The 25,496-nt window shown below is 43.8% G+C and overlaps 1 protein-coding gene across 3 annotated transcripts in view; it reads left to right on the top strand.

Annotated features, from left to right (window-relative positions):
- Positions 1-25,496, top strand: part of MAPRE2 (microtubule associated protein RP/EB family member 2) — a 98,165-nt gene that overhangs the window by 35,315 nt on the left and 37,354 nt on the right. For 2 of the 3 annotated variants that reach the window (XM_032181227.1, XM_032181226.1), the window contains exon 3: positions 23,672-23,799. In XM_032181227.1, coding sequence (XP_032037118.1) covers positions 23,679-23,799 — 121 coding nt within the window. In that variant the 5' untranslated portion in view covers positions 23,672-23,678. Of the gene's footprint in view, positions 1-5,246; positions 5,437-23,671; positions 23,800-25,496 lie in introns of those variants that run through there. The other variant, XM_032181224.1, reaches the window with a different exon arrangement.

Raw genomic sequence — 25,496 nt, 5'->3', positions numbered from 1 at the left:
TCTCATGTTCGTTTAATTAAGGGTTTGTCATTCTCTGAAAAAGTCTAGAAATCCAGATTACCTGAACAGTTTGAACTTTCTTGGTTTAGATCTCCATGCTTAATAGTCTTAACATCTGAACTCTGTCAAAACAAGCTGAGAAAACTAGTTAACAGCTCCCTGTAAATGAGACTGGCTACTGTAAACCTAGAACAGCTCCAGCCAAATACTTCCATGTAAATGTGCATGCATGAGACGTGAGTCAGCCTCCTCTCTCGATTGCTTTCAATCAGTATTAAAGGCAAAGTGAGACAGAGGAGTTGTTATTTCCAGCGTTTATTGATCACAGCTGTTTATAGGTTTTCAGGTGAAAGCAGCTTCCCAGGATGTGCTTGAAACCTTGTGATATCCCAGTACACGTGTAACACTGACTAAAGAATTCAAAATATTGGTTTGGTCTGGAGTAAATGGAAGTAGAAATTTCTCCTCTTTGGAGCCATCCTCCCTTCACTGAGCGTTTCCTGCTGTCACTGGTGCTTTTTGTTACGTAGGAAGCGTTGGATAAAAAGTTTCACATATTCAATGTGAACTGCTTATGTTTTAAGTACAGAGACCTTTGTATATTGGAGAGTGGTTTTTTTTTCTAAATAGTTGTTTTCCTTTAAGGCAATGAGATCTAGCTAAACCCTGAAAGTGCTGATATCTGCAAGTGCCCATAAAATGTACTTATGTCCTGTAAATCTATTTATCTAACAATTTGAATATTGAAGTATATAACTTGATTTAAAATATTGTTCTGTTCAAGGGTTTCTGAAATCCCTTTTCTGTGAACGGGAGGAAAAAATGGTATTGTAGACAGTGTCTGGATCTTGAAATAAACCTCTGATTTCTATTTGATTTCTACGGTAACTACAAACGGTAGCTGCTGCCTTTTTAAAGAAAAATGCCCACAGGCTGTGACTCTTCAAGACCACTCTCTTTAGCGAGGAATTCATACACTAATGACCAGATTGGATTTGCAGCTTATGGCTAAATTTTCAGGAATGCTTAGCTGACAAAGACTTGAACTTGCCTTTCTCTGTTCCTCCCAGGCACGGGACTCTCTTTTTAAAATATGAAATGTGACCTCTGAAATATAAATATGTCCATATATTTTAAAATAGTCTTGAATTACCTCATAGGGATGTGGTCCATGCACATTGTGTAATTGGGACAGCCCTGTCTTTCTCTTTCTGTGTTTCTCTCCAGGGAAGGCAAATAATCAAGACTTTGCTTAAAGTGGCAACAGTATAATCCCCAAGGGTGGGAAGCTCATTCTTTATCAACAGGATGTCTGGAGTGATAAGTAGCTGTTTTAATAAAATTCATGCAGTGTTTCTTTGTCCTGCCAAATCATTATCATTTGCTGTTTGGTATGGTGAATTTAAATGCTCTGCGCCCCGAAATGTACAGCACAGAATGAAGTAACGGGATGGGAGAGGGGGAGAATTGACTTAGTGCTGCGTAAACAAAGGAAGCCTGTGAAGTTCTGGTTCTGAATTTTAGTTTTAAGTGATTTTACGTCACAGTGGGAGCTTTCTTTTGGGCTGATCAGCAAGGCTGACAGACGATATGTCAGTGAAACAGGAAACATGAGCTCTTCTGCACAGCCCAGGTTAGCTTGAAACATATCATACACCACATCGCATCTGATATGTGTTCCTTGTGTTAGTTACATTGCTGTTGCTAATTCCCCTACGGAGGTTTGTGTAATATGTTATCATTGCAGGTTGGAACCACGCACTAATTTAAGCTGGCGCAAGCCAGTGCTCCCTAACAGGTGTGCAGTTGCAGAGGGCTCATTTGTACTTCCAGTAGATAACATGCAAATCTGGATTTCCTAAGGCTTCTGTTTTTAGTTTACTAAATGAAACTTTTATTCAGGGTGCATGCAGTCAGATATTAAGCTGATTCTGCTGCAGTACACTTATGGCTTTATCCATTTTACTGAAGCTACTCGTGCTGGGAACAAAGCATGGCTATGTACCTTGGTGAACTGGGGTTTCCTTGAACAAGCAAGATGTTTCCAAGGCTTTGTAGCTTTTTCACCTCTTCCCAACTTTTTCCTGCTTTGCTCTATCCACCGCTTTTCAAATCTAAATGCAGTTGGCCAGCTCCTTCAGGGAGAGCCTGTTTCTGCACAAGTTTCTGATAAATATAATTTCTGATAAATATACACAGTTAAATGTTAAAAATAGCTTTGTTTTACCAGAGGTACATCTGTTGTTTTTGCAGCATTCTGTTCATCTTCATTGTGATCATTTAAGAGTATAGGAAGTGATCATTAAATTAGAAAAGCAGGCTGCATTGATCAGGAATGCTGCTTTCTAAAAGGTGCTGCTACCTTCCAACTGTTTGCCTTAAGTTAGGTTTTCTCATTCTTTCCCACTAGAAAAACTGCACTTCACTTGTGACAGAAGTGTTCTTGAAACACCTCTGACAAGAGAAGCATGCTGGCCATAATAATTATACCCAAGTGGTGTTTGCTACAGATTGAAGCTGTGGTTGAGGAATATTTAGAGGGCAGCGCAAGGAATATCACATTCAGATTCATTTACTAATTTGAACAAGAATAAATGTCAGATGAGGGATGCTCATTGGCCATTCTAGGGTTAAATGCATTCTTCTTGATCTCCCCCCACTCCGCCACCACAGAAACAAGTTATCCAAGCAGTGGGGAATTTCTGCCATCATTAATTTTATTTATACTTTGGCTGTGTCACAAAGCTCAGTAAGACTTTGGTGTTTTTTTAATCTTCTGACAAATATGTTAGCAGAAGTCTCTAGTGTGGCCATCACCTCTGTTTTCAGAGGTTGTGCATTGGTCACTTCTTATCAGCGTTAAAATACTCATAATTTATTTCCACATCAGCTGGCTAGTATAAAACTTTGGCTCAAGCATGCCTGAGGCCTTTCTAACACTGCTGTTTGGGCTTTTAGGGGATTTCACTTTCTGGTGTTATAAATTATGCCGCACGGCTGTTTTACTGCAGTGCATGAGACCTTGAACAAGTAATGAGAGGAGGCTGGAAAGAAAAGCTCTGTGGAGGAAGGAGCAACCAGTGTTTTGGAGAATGACATTCAGGGCTGTTGCCATGCTCACTGGTACTCACTCCTCCTGGTTCACCATGGTGGAAACAGAAGTATTGAAATGCATGTGCTTGGGTAGGGTGTGCCTCTTCCAATCTGTAGCCCAGCCAAGACTCTGTGCTTGCTGGGGGAAGTGTGGGATCTCCTTGAATCCAAAGTCAGGTAGGAGATGAGAAACAGCAGGTAACATGGCACTGGAGCATGCTGCCATGGGAGGGCAGGACATTTCCATCCTTAGAGATCTCAAGATTTGGCTAGACTAAGTCAAACATGACCTGAGCTCGTGGTAGCAGTGGTGATCCTGCTCTGAGGAGGAGAGTGGGCTGAGTGACCTCCATAGGTCCCTTCCTACATCTATTGCTGTGGTACTTACAGCACATGAGAACTAGGTTTCAGTGCTTTCAACTGTTCATAGATGTGTGTTGTATGACCAATATGACCTCTTTGAGCTGCATTTGTCTGTATGCTCACTGCATCCAAAAGCTGTACAGTCAGCAGGGCTGCAGTCACCTGATAATAACAGCAGGTTCCTGTTTCTCACTCTGTGCCGCTGGATCCACATCTCAGAAACTTTGCCCAGGCTGCTGAAAGCAGGAAGATGAAGTGGTGGCTTCCTGCACGTAAAGATAAGGGCTGTGCTCATGGGCCACATGTTCCTCAGAAATGGAGGTGTAAGCGGAGGGAGTGCCGTGCATATGAGATCCACACTGCGCCCTGTGTCCCCCAGGCTGTGCTAAATCAACAGAAGCAGCATGTGCTGTCTGAAAACCAGCAACGAGCTGCTTCTGCCTGGGCCTGGCTCAGCCGTGATAAAGGTAAGGCATTATGTTGAGGTGCTGTGAGGTTCTTTTGCACTTAATCCTAATGCAAAGGCAATAAGGGGTCTGCAGGGAGGCTGCCGCACTGTCCTCACCTGCACTTCTCCGCCGTAGCTTCGCCAGTCGATGTTTTAAACAGTTTTGGAAGCTTCAATAAAGAAGCTTCTGTTCTTTGCCACTGGTGGAGAAATAAAAATATTTTTACAAGTTAGGGTAGCGGAGTGTTTTACAGCTCGCTGCCTAGCAGAGCAGGTAGGGTTATGTCTGGCAGGGAGAGACCTGCTATAGATTATTTTTACATTCTGTCACCATGTAGCATTGCTGGCTTCTCCTTGCTCCTGAGTGTTACTAAGAGGCTTGTTGGCCCTTTTTAGCAGAATATATTTTGTTGCTTGTTTTTAAAAAGGCTCAAAGGAGACTTTCTCCGCTGGGTTTACTGTTGCCAGATGAATGGAGCATTTTTCAATTAGGTATGTCATCTGCAAATGGCCATAGGTTGGTTACTGAAAGCAATTTTTTTGAGTATATTGGAAAATCTGGCAGAAACAATAAACAAAGCCTCCTGTCTCAGTGTTCAGACGGCTGTGGCAAATCGGCAGGCTAATTTAACTTCTGGTAGGGATCACTCTGTGCAAGTGTGTTAATGTGGGCACCTGATTTAAACCCAAGTGCTGGGCAGCCAGTGTCTAGGTACTGGTGGCACTCACCTTACAGTTTCTTTGTGAATCTAGAATCTTTATCGTGTGTATCATGATAATAATCCCCAAAGCTCAGCTTTCAGCAGTGTTATTTAGTCTGAAAAGCTAGATAAAGATTAAGTAATCTTGTAGAATCACCTTTTGCATGCAGGAAAAAAATAATGTGGTGTGTATCTGATCAAACTCATTTGAGAAAATTTTTGAGCTTTGATGGAACATCAGCGTGTGCTTCTGGGAACATGCTAGAAATCACGTTGCTTTCATTTGATCTGCAGCTTTAGAGCTATTTATTTTGAAGCGGGTTGGGTTTGGGGGCTCTTTTGAAGGTGGGGGGGGGATGTGATATGTGCTCAAGTATTTGTTGGTCTTTTTACATGTAACAGCCTGGAGGTCACAGAGGACTGCTTATGGAGTAGTTGCTCTGGGTTGTGTGTTTTTTTGGGTGTTGAGGGACACCAGTTTGTGAGCAGCTTGCTCGGCGCCCCCCCCATACACACACACACAAGGGGAAGGGGGGGGCGCGGAGTCGGGCGGTTGCCATGGCGGCGGGCGGTCACGTGGCGCGGTGACGCGGGGCGGCGGGGCGGGGTCCGGGCGGGCGGGCGGCAGGCGGGGGCCGCCAGCACCTTCCGCAGGCAGAGCCGCAGCGCTGGGGCGGGGAGGAGGCGCGGAGCCGCGGGGGAGCGAGCGCCAATGCCCGGACCGACCCAAGCCCTGTCCCCAAATGGCGAGAACAACAACGACATCATCCAGGACAACGGCACCATCATCCCCTTCAGGAAGCACACGGTGCGGGGGGAGCGCTCCTACAGGTAGGGGATGTGGGGAAAGCGGGGGGGGGAGAGGACGGGCGGCGGCTGCGGCAGGAGGAGGAGGAGGAGGAGGAAGGAGAAAGGGAGGGGGCGTTGCGGAATGGGGCCGGGCTGCGGGCATCCCCCTCCTTCCCCACGGTGGTGGGGGACGGGGGATGGATGGCCTTGTGCAGGGGAGAGGGGGGAGTTGGGGGAAAAATAGGGAGAAAATGGAAAAAAAAAAAAAAAAAATTGAAAAAAAATCGAAAAAAGGGAAAAATAAAAGGATGGAGGGAAAAGATGGAAAAGGAAAAACGGAAATGGGAAAAGGGAGGAAGGGGGAAATGAAAAGGAAAAGGGGGAAAGGGGAAAAAAATTCAAGTGGAAAAAAGAAAAATGAAAAAAATGAAAAAATGAAAATGAAAAAATATATAAAGAAAAAAGAAAAAAGGAAAAATGAAATGAAAAAAGAAAAAGTAAAAAAGTAAAAAGGGAAAATAAAATGGGAAAAAAAGAAAAAATGAAAAATAAAGGGGGGAAAAAAGCAAAAGGCAGGAAAAAAGCGGCAGCCCCGTCTCATCTCACCGTGCCCGGCTGTTTAAATGCCGCCCGGCTGACAGCGAGCGGTGCCCCCGCGGAGCAGCGCAGCGCTGCACGCCCCTGGGAGCCTGGCCTGGGAGCAGCAGGAAATGGAAGTGATGCTGCTTCCACATATCTGGCCGGCCGCTGGATCAAAACAAGAGCGGGTGGCTCAGCCCCGGAGAAAATCTCCGGCACTGAGCGGTGCCGTGGGTCGTGCACCCAGGTGGGGTCGTGCAGCGTGCCCAAAAGCACAGCGGGCGTGTGTTGGGCGCTGCCGCAGGATCCCATCTATCCATCTATCCATCCATCTATCCATCCATCCATCCCTCTCCTCGGAGCTGCTCCTACCTCTGTCGGCAAAGCCCCGGCGCACGCGTTCAGCACAAAGGAGCGATGGCACGTTACTGTCGTGGCTTTTTTTTTTTTTTTCCTTTTGTAAGGACCTGCGTCTCCTTGCAGGAAAAATGGAGCCCTCGCTTCCCTGATCTGAATCGCTGCTGAGCGCTGAAAGGCTCCGGTTTGGTGGAAAGCTGCATTTCCACCATGTAGCTAAGCAGAAATATGCAATTGATTTGAGATGAATTAACGTGCTACAGCCACTAAAGATGAATGCATGAATCATAGGTGCTACCGATTGCTATCTTTGCTGCTTTCTTTCAGAAGGGTTCCCTGAAAAACCTCTGAATAGGGTTCTCCATTATCCTTTTGCAACATGTAGTTTTCTGCAGCCATCAACGGGTCAGGTTTCTTGTCCTTCTGTCTGTCTTATATGCTGAGCCATGTCTAGAAAAGGCATTTTGTGAGGCTGCTGTGTTAAGCACATGATGACAGGAATAATTATATCAATTGCCCAATTTTCTAGAAACCGTGGAATTGCTCTGCATCTGAATGAAAGGCTGGTTCTTCTAAGGGAAAGGCTGTTCTTTGAGACTTGTAGGGCTTTGCATCCTTTTGTCCATCTGCAGGAATATAAAGGAATGCAGAGCCGCTAATGCTGATGTTGTGTGCTATTTTGGGGAAGTAAATAATTTAATTAAAAGCATTAAGGAAGTAAACCTTTTAATGCACAAAGTTTAAAAAACAAAAACAAACAACAACAACAAACTCCACAGGGGATTCCTGTTTAGGTTCTCATTTCCGTGTGGAATCCTACCCTTACCTACAGACTTGTGGCACCCAAATCTGTCCATCCCCCCTTCCTGCAGTGAGAATGTTTACTTAATGTGGTACTTAGGGCTACAGGTGAAAAGTGAAGTGTTAATCATAACACAAAGGAAGCCTTCAAGAAAATATGTGAAAACTGCAGTGAAACTTCTCCTTGAAACTGGAAAATAATACTGTTAACTTCCATAAAAATCTCTACCAGCAAGGCCCAAACTAGCCTAGCTAAGTTCAAGGTGGAGCAGGAGATCACTAAATATCTTAAATATCTTATATTTGAGATCAGTAGGTTCAGACCCATGTTACTTGGCCACTGTTGTGCTGGGTGCCATGCTGGCTTGGGAGCAGGCACAGGGAGCAGCCTGTACAACTTCACCCCATGACACATCAAGTTGCTATGCCTCTGATTGTTGGGCTGGTTTGTTCCATCTGTATCTAGAAATATGGAATAAATATGTCATTAAGCACAGCCTGGAGCATGACATCAGGTCGGCAGTTGCACGGATCCATGAGTACTTTGCTTGCAATGGGCCCTAGCGTACTGCAGCTTTGCTCTTCAGCTGAGCTGCGCCTACCCCCTTTGTAGGGGTTCAGGAGTTACCAGAGAGCATTTGCTCCTCTCTCCTGTAATATCAGAAATGCATCCTCATTTTTACTGCTTCTGACCTACTCTAGTCCATAAGTACTTTAAAACAACTTTAGTGTTTGTTGATCATAATAGATGGGTCTGAGGACATCTAAACTGGTAAACCAAAAAGGGAAGCTTTATTGTTTTCAAACACCTAGCAGGCTACCACCAGAGCCTCACTATGTCACTCCTGAAGCAGACTTTAAAAGAAGGTAAATTTTATACCATTTTACAACATAGGAGGCTGACATGAAAGGAGTTGCTCCGTTATCCACCACGTTGAGGACGCAGTGGGGAATTGAACCTGTACCACATGAGCTCCAGCCATGTGCTCTGTATGCACAGCCACAAATAGTTTTCACAAGTCTTCCAAAGGACATATTATATCTTGCAGACTGGGACATACAGGCCCAAGGTGTTAAGTTTCTCCTGCAGCCTCACTGAGCTGGTAAATGGAAACCAGGCACTTTGGCATAAAATTGAGTCACAGGGAGATGTTACCTTCTGCAGTAAATAACTGGACCAAATCAGCACTTCTCCAGTAAAACTCTGTTTCTATTCCAGAGGAAGGATTTGCATGTGTCAGTTGTGTGTGTTCCAGATCAGGAGACTGACTTTACAACTTGGTTGGAACCGAGGTGTCATTTTGTTGGCCAAAATAGATTTGGGCTCATTTCTGAGAACAGCATTGCATTTAATTATAGTTTTATTTGTATGCTCAAAGGAGACTGAAACGTTTCAACGAGAAACCAAATCAACATCTGGGTGGAGAATTTGTTTTAAATTGTGGTGTTTGTTTTTTTTTTTGCCAGGGACAAGGCGTTTTGTATGGTTGATCAGCTCACCGTAGTTTTCAAAGCTAGCTGTACAGACTTGGAATATATCAGGTTTTTAAGGGCATGCCTAGCCTAAAACACTCCCTTTAAAAAGGGTCAACCTGTTGTGCCCTCTAACTGCTGTTTTATCTATGTGCTGCTAGAAAATTGGTTTGATCTGGTCCTTCATACACCAGCTATATTTAGTTTTGTACCCGGAGCTTTCAAGAAAGGCAGGGAGGAGGCTAGTTTACTGGTTATTTTTGCTTAAATTGCTAAGCTAAAAGAAACTAAAACAGAAAAAACAAAGTTTCTATCTGTCACTATGTATGTTTCTGATGGTATCCCTTAAATGTTTGGCTTTCCTGAGTGTCGTGTCTTCTTGGAAACGGTTTCTTAAGCAGCCGACATGTGACCATGCCGTGCACGATAATGAAAGTTGGGCGGAAGCGGTGATTTCCTCACCCAGCACTGAACTAAGCTGTGGCGTGCTGCAGCGTGTGTCTGGCTGTCCTTCAGTGCAGGACGAGCCGCTAACTCCTGCTGCAAGTCAAGATTTGTGTCACATCAAAATCTGGTCTGGTCTCCACCTTCCCAGCTGCTGGTGGATATCGGGAGGCAGGTGGTTGTGGGACTGGTCCATGCTCCTGTGCCACCTTAGTGAGCCTGTTCTGCCCATGGGGCTGCCCCCAAAGCTAGGTCCTCATGCATACAGTAAGCAGATGATTCCTCTGAATTTAAAAATGACAGTTTGTGTTGATAACATCAGTAGCTTAAGGCCCCAGATTTTCTTGCTGGCAATGGTGAAAAAAGTACTGAGTAAATGCAGCATGTTGTCTTCTTGTTTGTCATACCAACGAGCAGGACTGTTTTCATCCTCTGCAAAAGTAAATGCTGCTAAAGCAAATGCTAGTAAATACATTAATAACTTCACACGTTACCGTTAGAGGTGTTTGCTCTTGGACTAACTGCTGCTATTGCAGGTCATGAGAGCTTTACCTTAAATTGCAGTGGAAGCAGGAGAAAGGCAATCGTAAATGCCTGTAAGAAGTCACACCCTGTGAATTTGGCCTGAGCTTTTCTAAAAGTGGTGTTTGTGATAACCCCTTGTCCTTGGAGCACCTGGAAAGCAGCAGGATGGTTGCTAGCTGCCTGGGAGAAGACCACCCTGGTGATGAGCAGCCAGGGTAAGAGGGACCATGCAGAAAGCGCTCTGGTTACTTGCCAGCTGAGGTACCTCCTGGTTTCTCTTCTTTCACTTTCATAAAGCTGGCTTCCTGTCCCTGCTGCAGCTGCTCTTCTTTAATCTTGTTTTGTGATTTGGGAGGGCTCTGTCCAGGCAGAACGGTTTTGGTGAGTGCCTGCAGCTGGACAGGTCCAGCCCTCAGAAAGCACAGGGTGAAACTGCTTCAGGGTAGCTGGGGTTCACCTGTGAGTGCATGGAGATGTAGGAGAGGCTACGAGGATGGCTCTGCTCAGTACTGCATCCATCAGTGGTTTGAAGCCTAGATGTTTTGTGCCTGCATTATTGGGCTACCTCTTTTGACCTGGATTTAGGCTTTCCTTAAAGGGAATATTTTCACGGTATCTGGTGGATGAGGTTATTGTCTGTTAAAATGGGGGCTGAGAGGCAGCTTTATGGAGGGGGTGGGGAAGGAAAGCAACCAGCCAGCATTTCACAGACAGCCCGGTCTGTGGCAGGAAATGAGACTAGCTTTCAGGCAGTGCCATCTTCTCGGCTTGTGCCCAGGCCCTCTCACCAAAGGAGGTCTGAGAGCAGCTGAGCTGCACCCAGGCGCTGTGGGTTTGAGACATCCTGGAGGTGGGAGGCTGGCCTCTGGTTTTGTTGCATGTGGGGGATGTTGTTTGTGTGCTTGAGTTTTGTGGTTTTTTTTTTTTTTTTTTTTTTTTTTTTTTTTTTTTTTTGAAACTACCTTTTTGAGTTGCATAGCAACAGCAATGTGCTTCTAGCATGCTAACGAAAACAGGAGCGAATTTAAGATAGGAGAGAACCGAGCTTGATGCTGTCATTTTCGGAAGCAGACATTTTGGCTTCTGCTTGGTTGCCTCAGTCGAGCCTCGTGGGGAAACAGGCACTAAAAATGCTGCCTTGTGAAGGAAAGGTGATTTGGAAGCAGGGCTATGGAACAGGAGAACCTGATTAAACCTATTTATTTGAGTTTCTCTTTTGCTATGTGAATGAATCCTGCAAGGGAGATGCAACCACTCCACTGCAGGCTGGGCTACAGGAATAGTCTCCTGTGTGGGATACCTGGAGTAACCACCTGAGATAGAAGGACTCGTTTTGGGAGACAGTGGGAAGAAAAAAGCAAGTGCAGTAGGCCTACATTTCAAGCCCTGGCACTTGAATGAGTGACTTTTTAAAAATATCTTCAGAGGTTTCAGTTCTGGGGCTTGGGGTGGGGGAAGGTCAGTCAGTTTGGCAGAATTTTCTTCTTCCTCGTTCCCAAGATAATTATAGCAAAGGCTGGGTAAGGAAGAAGATCAAGCCAAGTGCCAGCTTTTCATTTGGAGATGCAACTTTCAGCCTTTGTTTGATAATTGAAAACGAGTGGCCTCACCACATCTGCTCTCAATCACGCAAACCACTGCACGGGATGGCACGAAGGCTTGGAGTAGCGGCGGTGACAGCAGTCAGTCACGCCGTGCTGGGACAGCGTGTGAGAGCTTTTGGGTCCTGTCCCCTCGCTGATTCCCAGCTTCTGGTTAGCGGTGCTGCTCGCTTGCTTCTAGTATCGGTACCACGGAAAGTAAGTGGAAAACATCCGTGTGTTTCTTCCAGGGATGGTGTTCATGTCACGCTGAATAGCTGCTCGAGTCTTGCCATGCTCGCATCCCCGCTGCCTGACTCACCAATAAAGCATCTCCATCATATTGTTTCATTATAATTAGGTGGGAGGGGAAGGGGAATATCAGCTATAAAAGTTTACTGGAAGTGCTTTTAACTCTTCAAGTTTTTTAAAGCAATGGTGTTCTTATTTTTATCACAATTCTGTTGATTTACATGCATTAGGCATGAAGACAAAATGAAAATCTACCTGTCTTTTTTGGACAAAAATTTCTCTAAATTTCTGATGGTACACTGAGTTATTAAATATTTGATAGAGAATGCTCTGCACTGAAAGCACTCCCATTAAATGGCTTGGCTTATCTGCGTTGAAATGATTTCTTGTTTTGCATAGAGCTTTATGCTTATTGAATATGCTTTTGTATTAAATCCAGTGTGTTTTCTGTGCTATCCAAACAGGAAATGTAAACATTAAACAGTAAGTAGAGACTTAAGGATGTAGCTTCCGTAGGAAATCCTACCACTGTGCCAATAGCTCTGCTTGGAGAGGAATATGCCATGCAGATCTTGGTCTTGATGTTCTGGCCTTGTGTATGGCTGTCTTGTGTCATTTGTGTTGACCGAGGGATGGAGGGGACTGAAATTTGGGTGAGGTATTTGTGTTGACCAAGGGATGGAGGGGACTGAAATTTGGGTGAGGTGATGGAAGATGGAGCGTATGGGTGGAGGGGCATGGCCAGCAACACTGGAGTGAGCTCCTGTGAATCGAAACTGAAACCTAAGAGTGGTCTGAAGCAATATTTAAACAAGCTACGCAAACCAAGGAATGCTCAGTGTGGGATTTGTTTGGGATTTCTTGTGTGTGAAATGGACCCTTATCCTCCAGCATGGCAGATGACAAAGGAATGGCTTATTTTGCTGTAGTCATATGTGAAGTTGATGGTGTGTGTTCCTGGTTTTCCACATGGTTGTGTGTATTGTTTCAGAGGTTTAGTTTCCAATATGTTTCTTGCTACCATGAGGTAGCCAGAGAGATCTGGAGACTTCAGTTTTACCTTTTAGGGATAACTTAGGTGAATATTTTCTCTACAACAGGGTTCCGTGGTACCGCACAAATTTTCTACCCAAACAGCTGCAATTATTCAGAGATGCACTTGAATGCAAATTCTTGCTTGTCACTCTGGAATGCGGTGTTGATTCTCGGAAGGGCTCGCTGGCAATATGTGTTAAACAATTTGGGGGGGGGTGAAAATTCATTTTAGGCAAATTTTACATGGTTGTTGTGCTTCACTTCTTAAGGTTAATCTCTGTAGAGCTGGTCCAGTAATAGCATGAACAGGAAGCACTGAAATACTTGAAGTAGAATATGCGTTTGCTTTACTTATGGATTCAGTGTTTTGCAAATCATAGCTTATGGAAATAACTAGAGAATCTGGGAGTAATTGTATGGAAGTGGGGTACATAACGCAGTGATATGAAAGTCCCTTGGGAGCTTACATACACAGAAAGACTGTCGCGTGCGAGAGTGCTGAGAACATGGAGGCACTGAAATGGTAATTGGTTGAATAAAGGAGATAAATTTTCCTAAAAGGACAGCATTCACATGTAAATAGCTGCCCTGTTGAAAACCTGTTTATGCAGAATGGGGTTAATTATATTTTGCTGAATTACTGTTTGGGGTCTTTATCACTCCTTGCCCGCATTAATATTTCAAAGCTATACAAGATACAGATCCTGAGGTGCACAGGAAGAGGATGGAAGGCATGGACAGTCAGCAGCTGCAACAGTAGATTTCTTAAGATAGCAGGAGATGAATTTTCATAGTGTGGATAGTCTAACACTGGAAGAGGGTGCCCAGAGAGGCTGTGGGGTGCCTGTCCTTGGAGAGGCTCAGCACTTGGCTAAATTGAGCCATTGTCAACCTTCTCTCGTTGGCTCTGCTGCGACCAGGAGGCTGGAGTGGATGATCTCCGTAGCTCCCTGCCTGCCTAAATCACTTCATGATCCTATTCTGTAATTCTCAAAGGCATAAACAGCCCTTGAGTTCAAAATGCAGCACACAAAAGGAAGTGATGAAATCAGGGGCTCTGACAGTGGAAAAAAAATCATATGGCAACAAATTTAGTGCTGTCACCAAGGTGAAACCATCCTATGACCAAACGTTTTAAATGGGAAAGAAAAATGTATGCATGCAGTCTCAGTTCAACTGCTTTTTAGCTTAATTCTTGCCAAAGCTGTATTTCTGCTGCTGCTGCAGTGCATTAATTATTTTATGCTGCCTTCTGTAAGTCACTGGGAGCTACTTCTGCAATTTAGTACCCGGGGATGACCACAAGTTCATTGACACACAGTGGAGCAGAAGGGTAGTTCTGCTGTGTCATAAAACTAATTATGCACATTGCAATTAAGGATTATGTTTTGAAGTTAAAAGCTGATAAATTGCTCCTTCTGTTTTTAATGACTTGTATATTTTTTCATGCAGAAAATGCTAACATTATTGATAAGTTCAATCTGTGGGGAATGTTTGGCTGTAGGCACAGCTCCCGAGCTATGTCAGATGTGTGCCAAGTTTGACTTAGGTTTACAGGGAGGGGTGCAGACCCGTCCTGTCCTGTGACCTATGCCAACACTGAGAGGGCTGAAGAATCTAAATATTCACATTGCAGCACAGGTTATTAACTTAACTGCAGTTACGTGTAGTTGAAGGTAATTCAAGCAATAAACGCTTTTTGTCTTGTTTACTGTGGGAGTTGAACTTGCTAATGTCACCGTTTGCCAGCTGGAAGCAATATACTTTAGGAGTTGACCTCAAGATATTCCATGAACGGAGGCCAAATCCTATTAAACAGGACATCTATGCTTCTCTTAGCTTAAGGTACAAGGCTTTGCTGGGGCTCGCAGATAACGACTGCTGTAACTGCCAGTAATTCTGGTCTTACCATTCCAGCTGCACCAAAGCAGCAAGCACCATCTAAAGAAGACTGGGGAAAACAAAACTTTGGGTATTTCCCACTTCAGATCAGCAGGAGATTTTTAAGATTGAAAACCAGAAGAAAACACTGTCTTTACAGACCTTCAAAGAACAGCATGGCTGAAAAAATGTGTTTGGGGGTAGCTTTACTTTGTACTGGAAACTTCAGCGCTTGCATGGGTAGTGCAACAAAGGTAAAATAAGTTTGTGGTTACTGGCACACAGCAAGAATAATACATTAAAATTACATAAATCACAGATGGTTGAGCTAACGTGTTCATAAAGGGCAATTTACTCCACGAGGGATTAGCGAATTCTAGTTCCAGTTGCTCTAAAATTAATTTAGCAGTGAAGCAATTGCAGCTAGCAGTTCAGTCCTATCTTAGGTAGTCCTTAGTAGGATTAATTCTTAAGTACAAGTCATTTGCTAGTAATATTTCTAGTACCAGAGTAATTTCAGAGCATCTCCTTGGCTGCTATAGTATGAAGTCATGAAAACAAGGGAAGAGGTCAAGTTAAGTTGGTGTCCAAAACAAAAATTAAGTTCTGTGTCTGAAATGCTAACACTGGAAATCTCTCTAATATTAATAATGCTCTGTGGGGAGTTTGTGTGAGACAAAGATGGGGGTCTTTATTTGGGCCTAATTCAACAGACTCAGATGTCAGAACTCAGATTTTTTTTGTTGTTTTTCTTCTTGATTTCTGGACATGACTCAGTAAAAAGCAGTGCTCAGTGGTCTGCAGCATGGTGCTGGCAAGGGTTAGGTTGTGGCTGTATGCTGCAGAGCTTGGTCCCAGAAGCCTGCCTGTGGGGTGCCCTGCACAGGCAGCAGAAATCCTGCTGCTTGTCCCCTGAGCCCCAAATGGCAGTGGCCACCCTGGGCGACCATGCCAGAGCTTCATGTTTTATGTTACAAAAATACAGAGCCGCGTTTTAGAGAGTGATGCATGGGCGAAAGCAGCCAGCATGGCTGCGTGTTGCTTCATCTGTTGTCACATGCTTGTTTACAACCGTGGGGTGAAGGTAGCTTAAAATAAACGCTGTCCCGTAGCCCAGCTCGGTGTCGTCACCTTTCTGCCACGGTCTCTCCGGCAGGAGCTGGAGCTGGCTGCCTGCCTGGCTCTGTCCCGTGGGCTCTGCCCTGCCAGGGACAGAGCCAGGCACGGTTCTCCGTGTGCCCTGGGATGCTTGCACGGGCAGCAGCTGTGGCACTGCTCCTTCCCCAGGTGCAATGCTGTGCACCTGCAGGGTGCCTGCTCGGGAGGCTCTGTGCAAAGGGCACTGTTCCTGTGTGTAATGTGTGTGTGTGTCGGGGTTAGAAGAAATGGGGCGTAAAAACAGTGTGCATCTGCATTTTGTTTTCGTGCAGGAGAGAAAAGTTGGTGTGTGGCAAGATCCTCGTCCTCTGCACTGTGTTGCAGAGGGGGAGAGCAGAGAAAGCACATCATAGTCCATCTCCTGAGCCACCACAGCACCCATCCCATGAGACATCACCCAATCTTCCCCGCGCCTTGCAAGCAAGCTGTGTTAAGCCTCCTAGCAAGCTGCAGCTGCCTGCTAGCATCGAGCGACTGCATTCCCCCTGTTTAATCCCATCTCCCTTCTTCCCAGCCCCGTGCTGCTGCATCACAGCCATGCACGGGGCCCTAGGGGCTGCTGTCCCCCTGCGAGGAGGGCTGTGGGGTGTTACAAAACCCTGCAGCACATCGGCGTGTTGCTCCAGCCCTTCGCCTCCCAATGTATCCGCATCGGGGGGGGGCAGCAAAGCTCCGGATAGGTCAACGCTAAATTAATTTGGTGACTTCATCTCACTAGCTAGCTGGATCCCGTCCCTGCTGAAGCTCCCAGGCCTGCCCACGCTGTTTTTGGGACTTGCAAGGCGGAAACGTCACGAGGCAGCAGCGGGTGCTGCAGCGGGGCTGCTGCTACCAGGCTTCTCCAAAATCATGCCTCAGGTGCCTGGCAAGCTGGGTGCCTGTGAGATGTTTCCAGGAGTATTGTTTTTCCTTAATCGGGGTTTGTGATGATTCCTGTCCCTTCCTTGTCAGGGGCATGTGTTTCACTGGTGTGACTGCTCGGGCTGTCCCCATTGTGCCCCACAGGTCAGGCGCTGTGTGCAGGTGGGCAGTGGGTTTAAGGGCAAGCTCTTCTCAGCTGCTGTCTCTGTTTTCCAGTAAATCTGCATTTGCTCAAGCATTGGGGTTTACCATCTGAAACGATAACTACCCACCCACCATCCAGTGGGAGCAGAAAGGTGGAAGGTTCATCTGTTATGCCTTCAGAGGCATCTGCAAACCCTTTCTCCTCCATAGTGAGTGCTGCTGCTACCTTTATGCCATGTGCAACCTCTTAGAAATCCTTTAGCTATATTGTGATCGGCAGTGTATGCTTAGTAATCTGTTAATTTCAGTAGGAGATAAAAATACAAGGAGAATTAAAACTCCTACATTTGTCTTGGTGAATTGAGACTTTGTTTCAGAGAAGATTAAATGTTTGTTTCTTCATCAGCTTTTTCAAGGTTTTCTAGTAACAAAATTATCATATATCTGCTTCTCTATACTATAATGTAGGTGTTTCTAATTGGCTTGGGCTTATTATAGAACACAAGTCTGAGAATAATTCTTCTCTGAATCAGTTTCCCTTCCCCACAATCCCAACGCCTATTGTGAAAGGCAGACTAGCCTACCAGTGCCTATTGTGAAAATTGTACAGGTTGAATGTCTGCCTTCGGGGCAGCAGAGGAGCAATTCAAGCTTAAGATCTCTGAGTTGAAAGCCTTGCGGGGGAGGGTAATAACTGTAAGAAAAAGCAGTCGTGTTTTTTTTTTTTTTTTTTTAACATCACCGCCTTGCCACGCTTATGTTCCTCCCATTCAGCCCACTTCAAAGGTTTTCATGGTTCGTCATTAATAAGATGTCTTCTTAATTTGTAGTAGTGTGATTTCATACTGGAATTCGTGCATCCTCTTGTCCCCATGATAACAAGTGCCTGCTCAGGTGCAGCGTTGAGCTTTGCTCATAACCAGGGGGAGCCACCTTTACGGGAGGGCGAGTCACTTCTATGCAGTGTGAGCTGCTGCTCTCTACCTTTCCTTTGGCAAGACAATGTTTATTTTGGTTAGGGTTCATTTACACATCGAAATTGATAGGGAGCCTACCAGGATGTGCAAATAGTTCCAGCCAAAGTTGAGAGATCTTGTAATTAATTGTTAATATTGCACTGTACTTCTGGATACAAAGGCAAATCCTGAGGGGGGTGAGGAAAAAGCTTTAGTATTTAGAGATACAACATTATGCATTGCACTGCCATATAGCTCCAGTGGCAGCAGGAGGAGTGAGGGAATGAAGGTAGTCTGAGGGACGGGGGGGGGGGGGGAACATTGTTTATGCTATGAAAATATGACTTGCAGATCAAAAACAATAATAAAAATATTTCAAGTGGGTCTGTGAATGTTGCTTTTCTTCCTCAGGTGCCCTGAAATGTTCCAAGCACTGAAGTTATTTTCTTCAAAGTCATAACTGTGCTTTTTTTTTTCTTTTGACTATCCTACTTTCCTAACTGTTTAGTGAATAAACTTAAAGCTATTTTGCAAAAAGTAAGCAGTAGGCAGTGTACTGCATTGCCAGTTATTGGGCCATCTCGGAGGTTTTGGCTCAAGCCATGTATATTGTTTGAATAGTTTTTGAATGTGTTTTTCAGATTTGGGGCAACTGAATGTCTGGAAAAGAACCAATGTTTTTCTGCCTCCCAGATAATACGGGTTTGGGTTTTCTTTTTACATTTTCTAAGGCCATATGTACCACAAAACACAACTACCATTGGTCTTAAAAGTTTTTCAGATTTGGGTCTAAACCAGTTCTTGAGACCCATCATAACATTTGTGTAGGTCAGAAGATCCCAGCATTTGCGGACAGCCTCTAACTTAAAAGAACAAAACTTTAAAAATAATATTACTAATGGTGCACTAATGCAGTCAGAGTAAATCTCTTTGTACTCTAACCTCTCTTGCACTTAAAACAGGGGACTGCAATGGGAACAATGCGAAATATGCTCTGTTTACTGTGTCAAATGGTAATACTGCAGGGTTCAAGCAGTTTAAATGTGCATGGATTGCTTCAGTCTTGTCTAGACTCTGTACCTTGCGTCACAAATCATTTCAGGTCTTCAAATATGATCCATGTTGTGAAGCTAAAATCACATTCAGAAGTGAATGAAATCCATGGATTATAAAATACATTTAGCATGTCAGGTCTATCTAGTAACATGGGAACGGAGCACAGGGGATTTGACATTCAGTATTTTTGCAGGCTGTGAATTTCCCCTGATCTTACACCTAGAGGATTATTTTCCTCTTCTTCTGTGGCAGTACTTCATTGTGATTAATCTTTCACTGTTTGAGTTTCCGACTAGACAGAGCCTTTGTATTGATCCAGCAGCTCAGTTACTGCTCTGATTTGAGGGAGCTGGTCATGGCCATTGAATTTGCTGCAGGAGTACAGCATAAGTCAAAAGGGGGAGTAAGAATTGGTAAAATGGTGTTGGTAAAATTGCGCTGTGCCTTTTGTGTTATTTCTCTGTCCTTGAGACTCCTTACAGTAAAGACAACCTTGAGCATAATTGCCCGCTGATGATTACAGCCAAGGCTGTAGGCAGTGAATATTAAAGGTGTGTACAAGGCCCAGCTGCAAATCAGCTGCCATTTCAGGATTATATTGTATTAAAGGATGTTTTCCTTCTGTAGGGATGTGGCTACTGAGGCTTGCAGGTTTCTTCCTTCAGGGATCCTCGTTTTGCAGCAGCTTTCACCTCACCTTTCCTAGAGAAGCTTGGGCAGTCTCTTTTATCTGTCTCATCCTCGCCTTTCTGTTGTATCTGCTGCTTCAGCAGGTTTTGTTGGGAGAGCTTTTGTTCTGCTCAGAGTTATCTATCCATCCCCATGCTATCAGGTACCAGCTTCCACAGGGCTCCTCTTTGAGCTGTCACACTGGCTTGCTGTTGTCTTCAAAAACCTCTCACGGTACCTTGCCGAATCACGCACAACAGGAAAGCCAGGTGGGGCTGGAGGTGATCAATATTTACTCTGGAGATAAGGTCCCTGCTGCAGTCCTTCCAGTCTTGCCATTTTTACTGGTTTGGCATAAGACAGCTCCTGCTGTCAACAACTGGTAGTTCCTCGCCTCTGACAAGCCAAGTAAATGTGCCTTTTGCAAAGCTGTCTGTAAGCACAGCTGGGTAACACCTTGTAACAGCTGCAGTTATCTGTAGCTGGACGCCGCATGCTGCACGTAATGCCTTAAAAAATGAACCCTCCTTAGGGTGTAATGGGTACCATTGTTCCAGCTGAGCCTGTGCCCTTCTGATTCAGGATCTACTTAAGCATATACAAGATTTTCAGCACCTAACTAATCCTATGAGCTCAAGTTTATGGTGGTCAGGCGTGCAAGTGTAAAAGCGTTTTTCTGAAATGGCCTGGAGTATGCAAAGACTCTTACGGCTTGTCCATATTTGCTGTGGATTTTAATTTCCGTTTCTTATAAGGGAAAAAAGGAGAATCCTCTGTGGTTATGCAGCACTGTAACAGCTAGAGGTTTTTAACTTCTACCCGCGTGCTGTGGAGCAGGGGCTGCAATGAGCTAGCCCCAGCCTGCTGTTGGTTACTGTAGGGTTGCCAGGCATCTGCTTGAAGGAAGCTTAAAGGTCTCCATGAGGTGGACGCTGTTTTAAGGCTTGTGTAAGCCTCATCACAGCCTTATGCTTGAGAGCCTCCAGCCTAAACAAGGGAAAGCCTAACAGCTGAAAACATAAATACTGTGTTCGGAAGAAGCGGCGTTTTAGGACGTACAAACAACTTGTTCGCTACTTGGCCCTCTGCAAGGGCTGTGTCTGCACCTGCCCAGCTGTCCTCGTGCGTCACGTTACAGATGTTTGTCCCTGCTCCAGGCTCAAGCAGAGTTTTCAACATAGCTCAGCACGCGGGCACTGAGTCACCGAGGAAAGCCTGGCCCCAGCTGCGGATTTCAAGCACCGGGATTTTTGCCCATCGCTGTGTATGGCAGCTCTTCTGCCTAGGATTTTCCTTTTGTGTTTTTTTTTCCCCAAGGTCTGTCTGTGTGGCAAACAGGATGTGTGTGTCTCTGAGCACTGAATTAGAGCGTGTGTTCCGTGAAGGAAACCTTTCCTAGCGGGGTTTAAGTCGTGGCTGGAGGAGGATGGGGGACAAAACCGCCAGGGACGTGGTGGCCTCATCCAGCAGATGCAGCCGTGGGGCATTCAGACCTGTGTTAACAGGTTGATGTGAATAAATGTTATTGACAGCATGTTATTGACTTCTTAAATAGAAATTCTGGTTCACTTTGCTTAACTTTGTTTAAAATTGTATTGATAGTCAGTCATGCATACCTACGTATACAGATGTAAAGCTGTTGTCTCCACCAACTAGCATAAACTTTTACTTGACCATAATAATTCCTTTCAGTTGTGAGCACAGCATAAGTAATATTACAGATACCCTTCAAAGTAACATTTTAAAACTCGTGTTTGTTCATTTACGTGTTTCCTGAAGTGGAGCCCTCCATCCTGTGTGGCAGGGAGCTTGCTTGCCTTCCCGTCACTTGCAGCAAGACAGGCATTCCTCTCCGCAGTTGCTTTTGGAAGAGTGCGATGAGGGAATTTCTGCTTCCTTCCTGCATGGGGATTTCTTGATCTTTTTCACAGGATAGCCTTGGTGCTTTCACTGCCGGCAGCCCGTGCTCGTTCTGACTTCTGCCTGGCCAAAAGAGGCCAATTAAAATTTGGATGACTTAAAGACAACTACAAATCCGGTGCAGCATTATTTCAATGCTATCATCTAAGTATCTTTGGCTTCTTTAGAGTTGGTGGATTGTTCCCTATTAAACTGTTGGTTTAATATCAAACTCACTATTCTGAATCTTAAGCCAATGTTAAATTCACTATTAAGTTGTTACTTGAACTGACTTTATAAACAGCATCTAATGTGTCAGTTTAGTAGTGACAGTGTCTTTGTTAGTTTCCTATCTACATGAAGAGGCTGAAAATAATAAAGTAAAAACCACTAAAGATGATGTTTTAACCTTCAGATGCTGTTTGCCTGTTCAGTCCCTCTTCCATCCCGATGTTGAAGCTAAGCTTTCAGGATGAGCCATGATGAGGTAGTTTGAGGAATAAAAGGGCACTCCCTGTTTCTAAACTTTGTTCCCAGCTCTCAGTTCAGTCCAAGCACTTACGTGTGCCAAGAAAACAGCCTTTGCTGACTGTCACAGTGAGTTCAATGCTGTGCTGGTACAATCAGTCGTGGTGTCCAGGAGCCCGCAGGAAGGCTGAGGGCAGTCTGGTTTCTTCCATACTTCAGAACAGAAGTGGGTCGAGGGGCAGCCTGGTTCTGAGTGAATTCCTGGCACTGCTGGCTCTGTCACACCCTGACTATCAGAGCATGAATTTTTGGAGCCTGCTGTCTCTTACTGGCCTGTTCCCCACCCCCTTGCCAAGGCAAATTATAGGGGATTTGGATCTCTTTGACAGTAGATACGAACAATTTGAACAACCTTCTGTGCCTCTAAAAATTTGTTTCATAAAAAGTTAAACTATATTAGTAATTTCATCATCTCATTCTTTAATGCTGTATGTAATTATACACTTAAATGCTACTGAGTCTGCTGTTTTCTTGTTTTTGTTTTGTTTTTGTATGCTTTTTAAGGTGGCTCCAGCATACTTAAAAATAGATGGAGTTAACCTTCAGTCTTGGTGTTGTCTGCAAAATTGTTTATCAAGCTTCAAGCAGTTATCTTTGCAAAATCTCAGTGGAAATAATCCATGCAAGCTTCCAATCCCACAGAGGAGGTCCTGCTCTCTTTCACTGAGAAATAAAGTTGAGGTCTACAGCGGGGGAGGCACGGCTAACACCAGAGCCAGCCAGGTGTGAGCTATGGGATGTGTTGCTGGAGGCAAAGGTGTAGAGTCCCCAGCAAACCATTTCTTTTCAAGAATAACATTGTAAGTTTGTTGACTATATGATCATTTTTGAGACGTGTCATACGTGGCTTGTTATTAGTGAACTTCCTGGATTAGTCTTGGGAATGTTATTTACTCTATTTATGAATGTTCTTGGCTCAGCTCTTTGAAAGTATCAGTAAGATAAACATGAATACGCACATCTTTTCTCTGAGCAATGTCTTGCAACGGAAAGATATGGCTAGTGTAGAATGATAGGAAATAAGAATCAGTAAGATGCGCTTGGGGACTGATGATAAATGCTACAATGAATTAGAACTACTTGCAGAAAAGGACCTTAAGTAACTACAGAGGTGTATTTAAGACGAAGATGTTTGAAATGATGTGACTGTGCAGATACTAAGTAAAGGGCCCTTTTCCAAGGTCTTGAAATGTTGTTTGAACACAGTGCAATTCTGCTCGGCTGCATTGGAGAAGTACTGCTGGCATGACCAGCAAATGAAGATCTGACTATGCAAGAGACTGGAAAAATGGATTTGTTTAATCTAACCTACCTGGGCATCGGGACAGGCTCTGATTGCTGTCTGTAACGTGTTATGAAATCAGCTCTAGGGACGAAAAAGCCATTAGAGCTGGAGGATAATGCTGGCAGAAGAACAAATGGGTTTAAGCTGACAGGAAATGATTTAGAGAAATCAGGCTCTGAAACAGCTTTCCAAACATACAGTTGGGGTTGCGAATCTGAGTTACTTCCAGGATAAAGGTTGGTAAGATTTTAAAACAGATTCGCTCTATGGTGTTAACTCTGTGACTGTTAGGTACTGAATTACTTATCCAAAAGGTCCTATCCCAGTTAGAAATAGGTATTTGAGTAAGTAGAACATTTTCTATAAGTTATCTGAAAATTAAATGCAGATTTGGGAAATTGGATCACCGTGCAGTAGCAAAAACTAAGGCACAGGTGTCAAATCACTGTACTTGTACAGCACTGCACAGAGGAATCCCAGGCTTCTGATTCTGTCTTAATATCTTTAAGCTATGTTTGACTCTTTCTGTTCCTCCTTTGTTGGCTTTACAGAGAATACTGTACATTTGTGGGTTATTTAAGTTCACAATGACATCAAGAGACATGCATTCACAGAGTACAAGAGGACATTGAGAGGGTTATACGTTGTCAAGGCATCAAAACTAAACTTTTCTCAGTAAAGGAGAAAAGGTTCTGCAGTGATGGAACTTTTCCTTCTTTCTTTGAACAAGTCTGAATTCACTGTAACCAGAAAACAATGTCAAAAATATTTTTCTGTTCTTTTTTTTCTCTTAGCTGGGGAATGGCGGTCAACGTGTACTCTACCTCTATAACCCAAGAGACTATGAGCAGACATGACATCATTGCATGGGTTAATGATATACTAGCTTTAAACTACACAAAAGTCGAACAACTGTGTTCAGGTAAGAAAGTATTGCATGCCCTACAAATGTTTATTTAAAAACCACTTTAAAAGCCCGATTTGTTGAAAATAGATCACTTCTAGCTTTGACATAAAGCAGTTACTCTGTGAAAAGAGACTAATGTGTGTACAAAGGAAAAGTTTTTGTGTGCATGTTAATCATGGAAAGATAAGGTGCCATGAGAAAGCATAGCAAATGCAGAGGTGAACAGGACGAATGTAGCAGGAGTTGCATAGAAGTAATAAAAAGGTTGACTGAGTAAGAAAAGAATAGTGATAAGATTTTTTTCATGTGTTTTAAAGCTACTAGGGTGGTAACTTTTCAAATGTTGAGTGGACATAGCTAAAAAGTGATATAGATTACTGAAAACCCAAGTGAGCAAAGTTCTCCAGCACCTGTTTCTTCCGGGGAAGGGTCCTGAAACCCTGCTGGTGTTTGCAGATGATCATGTGTATGGCTGTGAAGAAAAACATAGGTTTGAGGGAATCAACACTTAACTGCTGTAAGGTGCTTTAGAAGTTTGCCAAGAAAATCTGCCCGTTTCCCTTTAAATGTAACTGAATTCTTGTAAATAAATTTGGTAATGAACACTAAGAAAAAGTAATGGTTTGAATACTTTGGCCAGTCTGGTTAATCAGAGTGGAAATTACAAGATACATATTAAACAACGGGGTCTGTAACTAGCTGATGACTAGAAATGACACAGAGAAAGGCTGATGTTTTACTGAGAGTACAGATGCCCCCAGGGAGCGATTCTTTCTGATTTCCTGCTGTGATTTTTAAATTTGAAGATGTTTGTGTTGGAGGAGATCTAGCAAGATTGCTACTTCCAGACAAATGACATGCTGGGAATATCTGACTTATGAAGACAATGCTCTAAGTACATAGAACTGAAACCACATTACCACAGTTCAACTATTTAGTGGTCCATTTGAAATGCATAAATGGGGTCTTATATTCAAATATGTGAATTTACCTACCATTCTGGGTAAAATTTCAGTCTCGTAGATATTCTCTGAAAGGTTCAGAAAATCATTAGATGATGACGTCCTTGTAGCATATTGTTTATTTTTTAATCTCATCTGCAGAATCAGTCTTGTATATTTAAATTCACAATGCCTATAAAACCAAGGTGGAAGAAGTACAGGGTAAAGTGCGTGCAAGTAACTGATAAAAATGAGTAATTAAAGACACAGAACATGGGAAATAACCTTTCTGACAATTACTAAGCTTGGAACTGAAATGTTGCACTTAGTTGTTTATATATTATTTTTTTTTCCGGACCTATATTTACAGGTCCGGAAGTTAGTCAATCTATTTTTCTGTGAATTACACACAGAGGAAATATACGCATTGGGATGTGCACACGTGTGTGTTTATATAGGGGTATGTGTGTATATATATATATATATATATGAGGAGATGGAAAGATGGATGAAAATGTCCCTTTTCTTCTTAAAATACCCTACATTTGCCATTGTTTGAAACAGGAAGTACACTAGCCATGTTATTGACTTGTTCCTCCATAGCTATTTGTGTGCTCTTAAGTAGTTGGAAGGAAGCTTTTGAAGTGAATTCTCCAAGTTAAATGTGTGTGGGCTTAAAAAAAAAAAAAAAAAAAAAAGGAAGAGGTGATCTAAAAGAAGTCAGATTATGGTGAATACAAGTTAAAGATGCTTAAGAGCCGGATTGAGAGA

The sequence above is a fragment of the Aythya fuligula genome, chromosome 2 (genome assembly GCF_009819795.1).
Source record: "Aythya fuligula isolate bAytFul2 chromosome 2, bAytFul2.pri, whole genome shotgun sequence".
Taxonomy (NCBI): domain Eukaryota; kingdom Metazoa; phylum Chordata; class Aves; order Anseriformes; family Anatidae; genus Aythya; species Aythya fuligula.
This window is presented reverse-complemented; position numbering and strand designations above follow the sequence as displayed.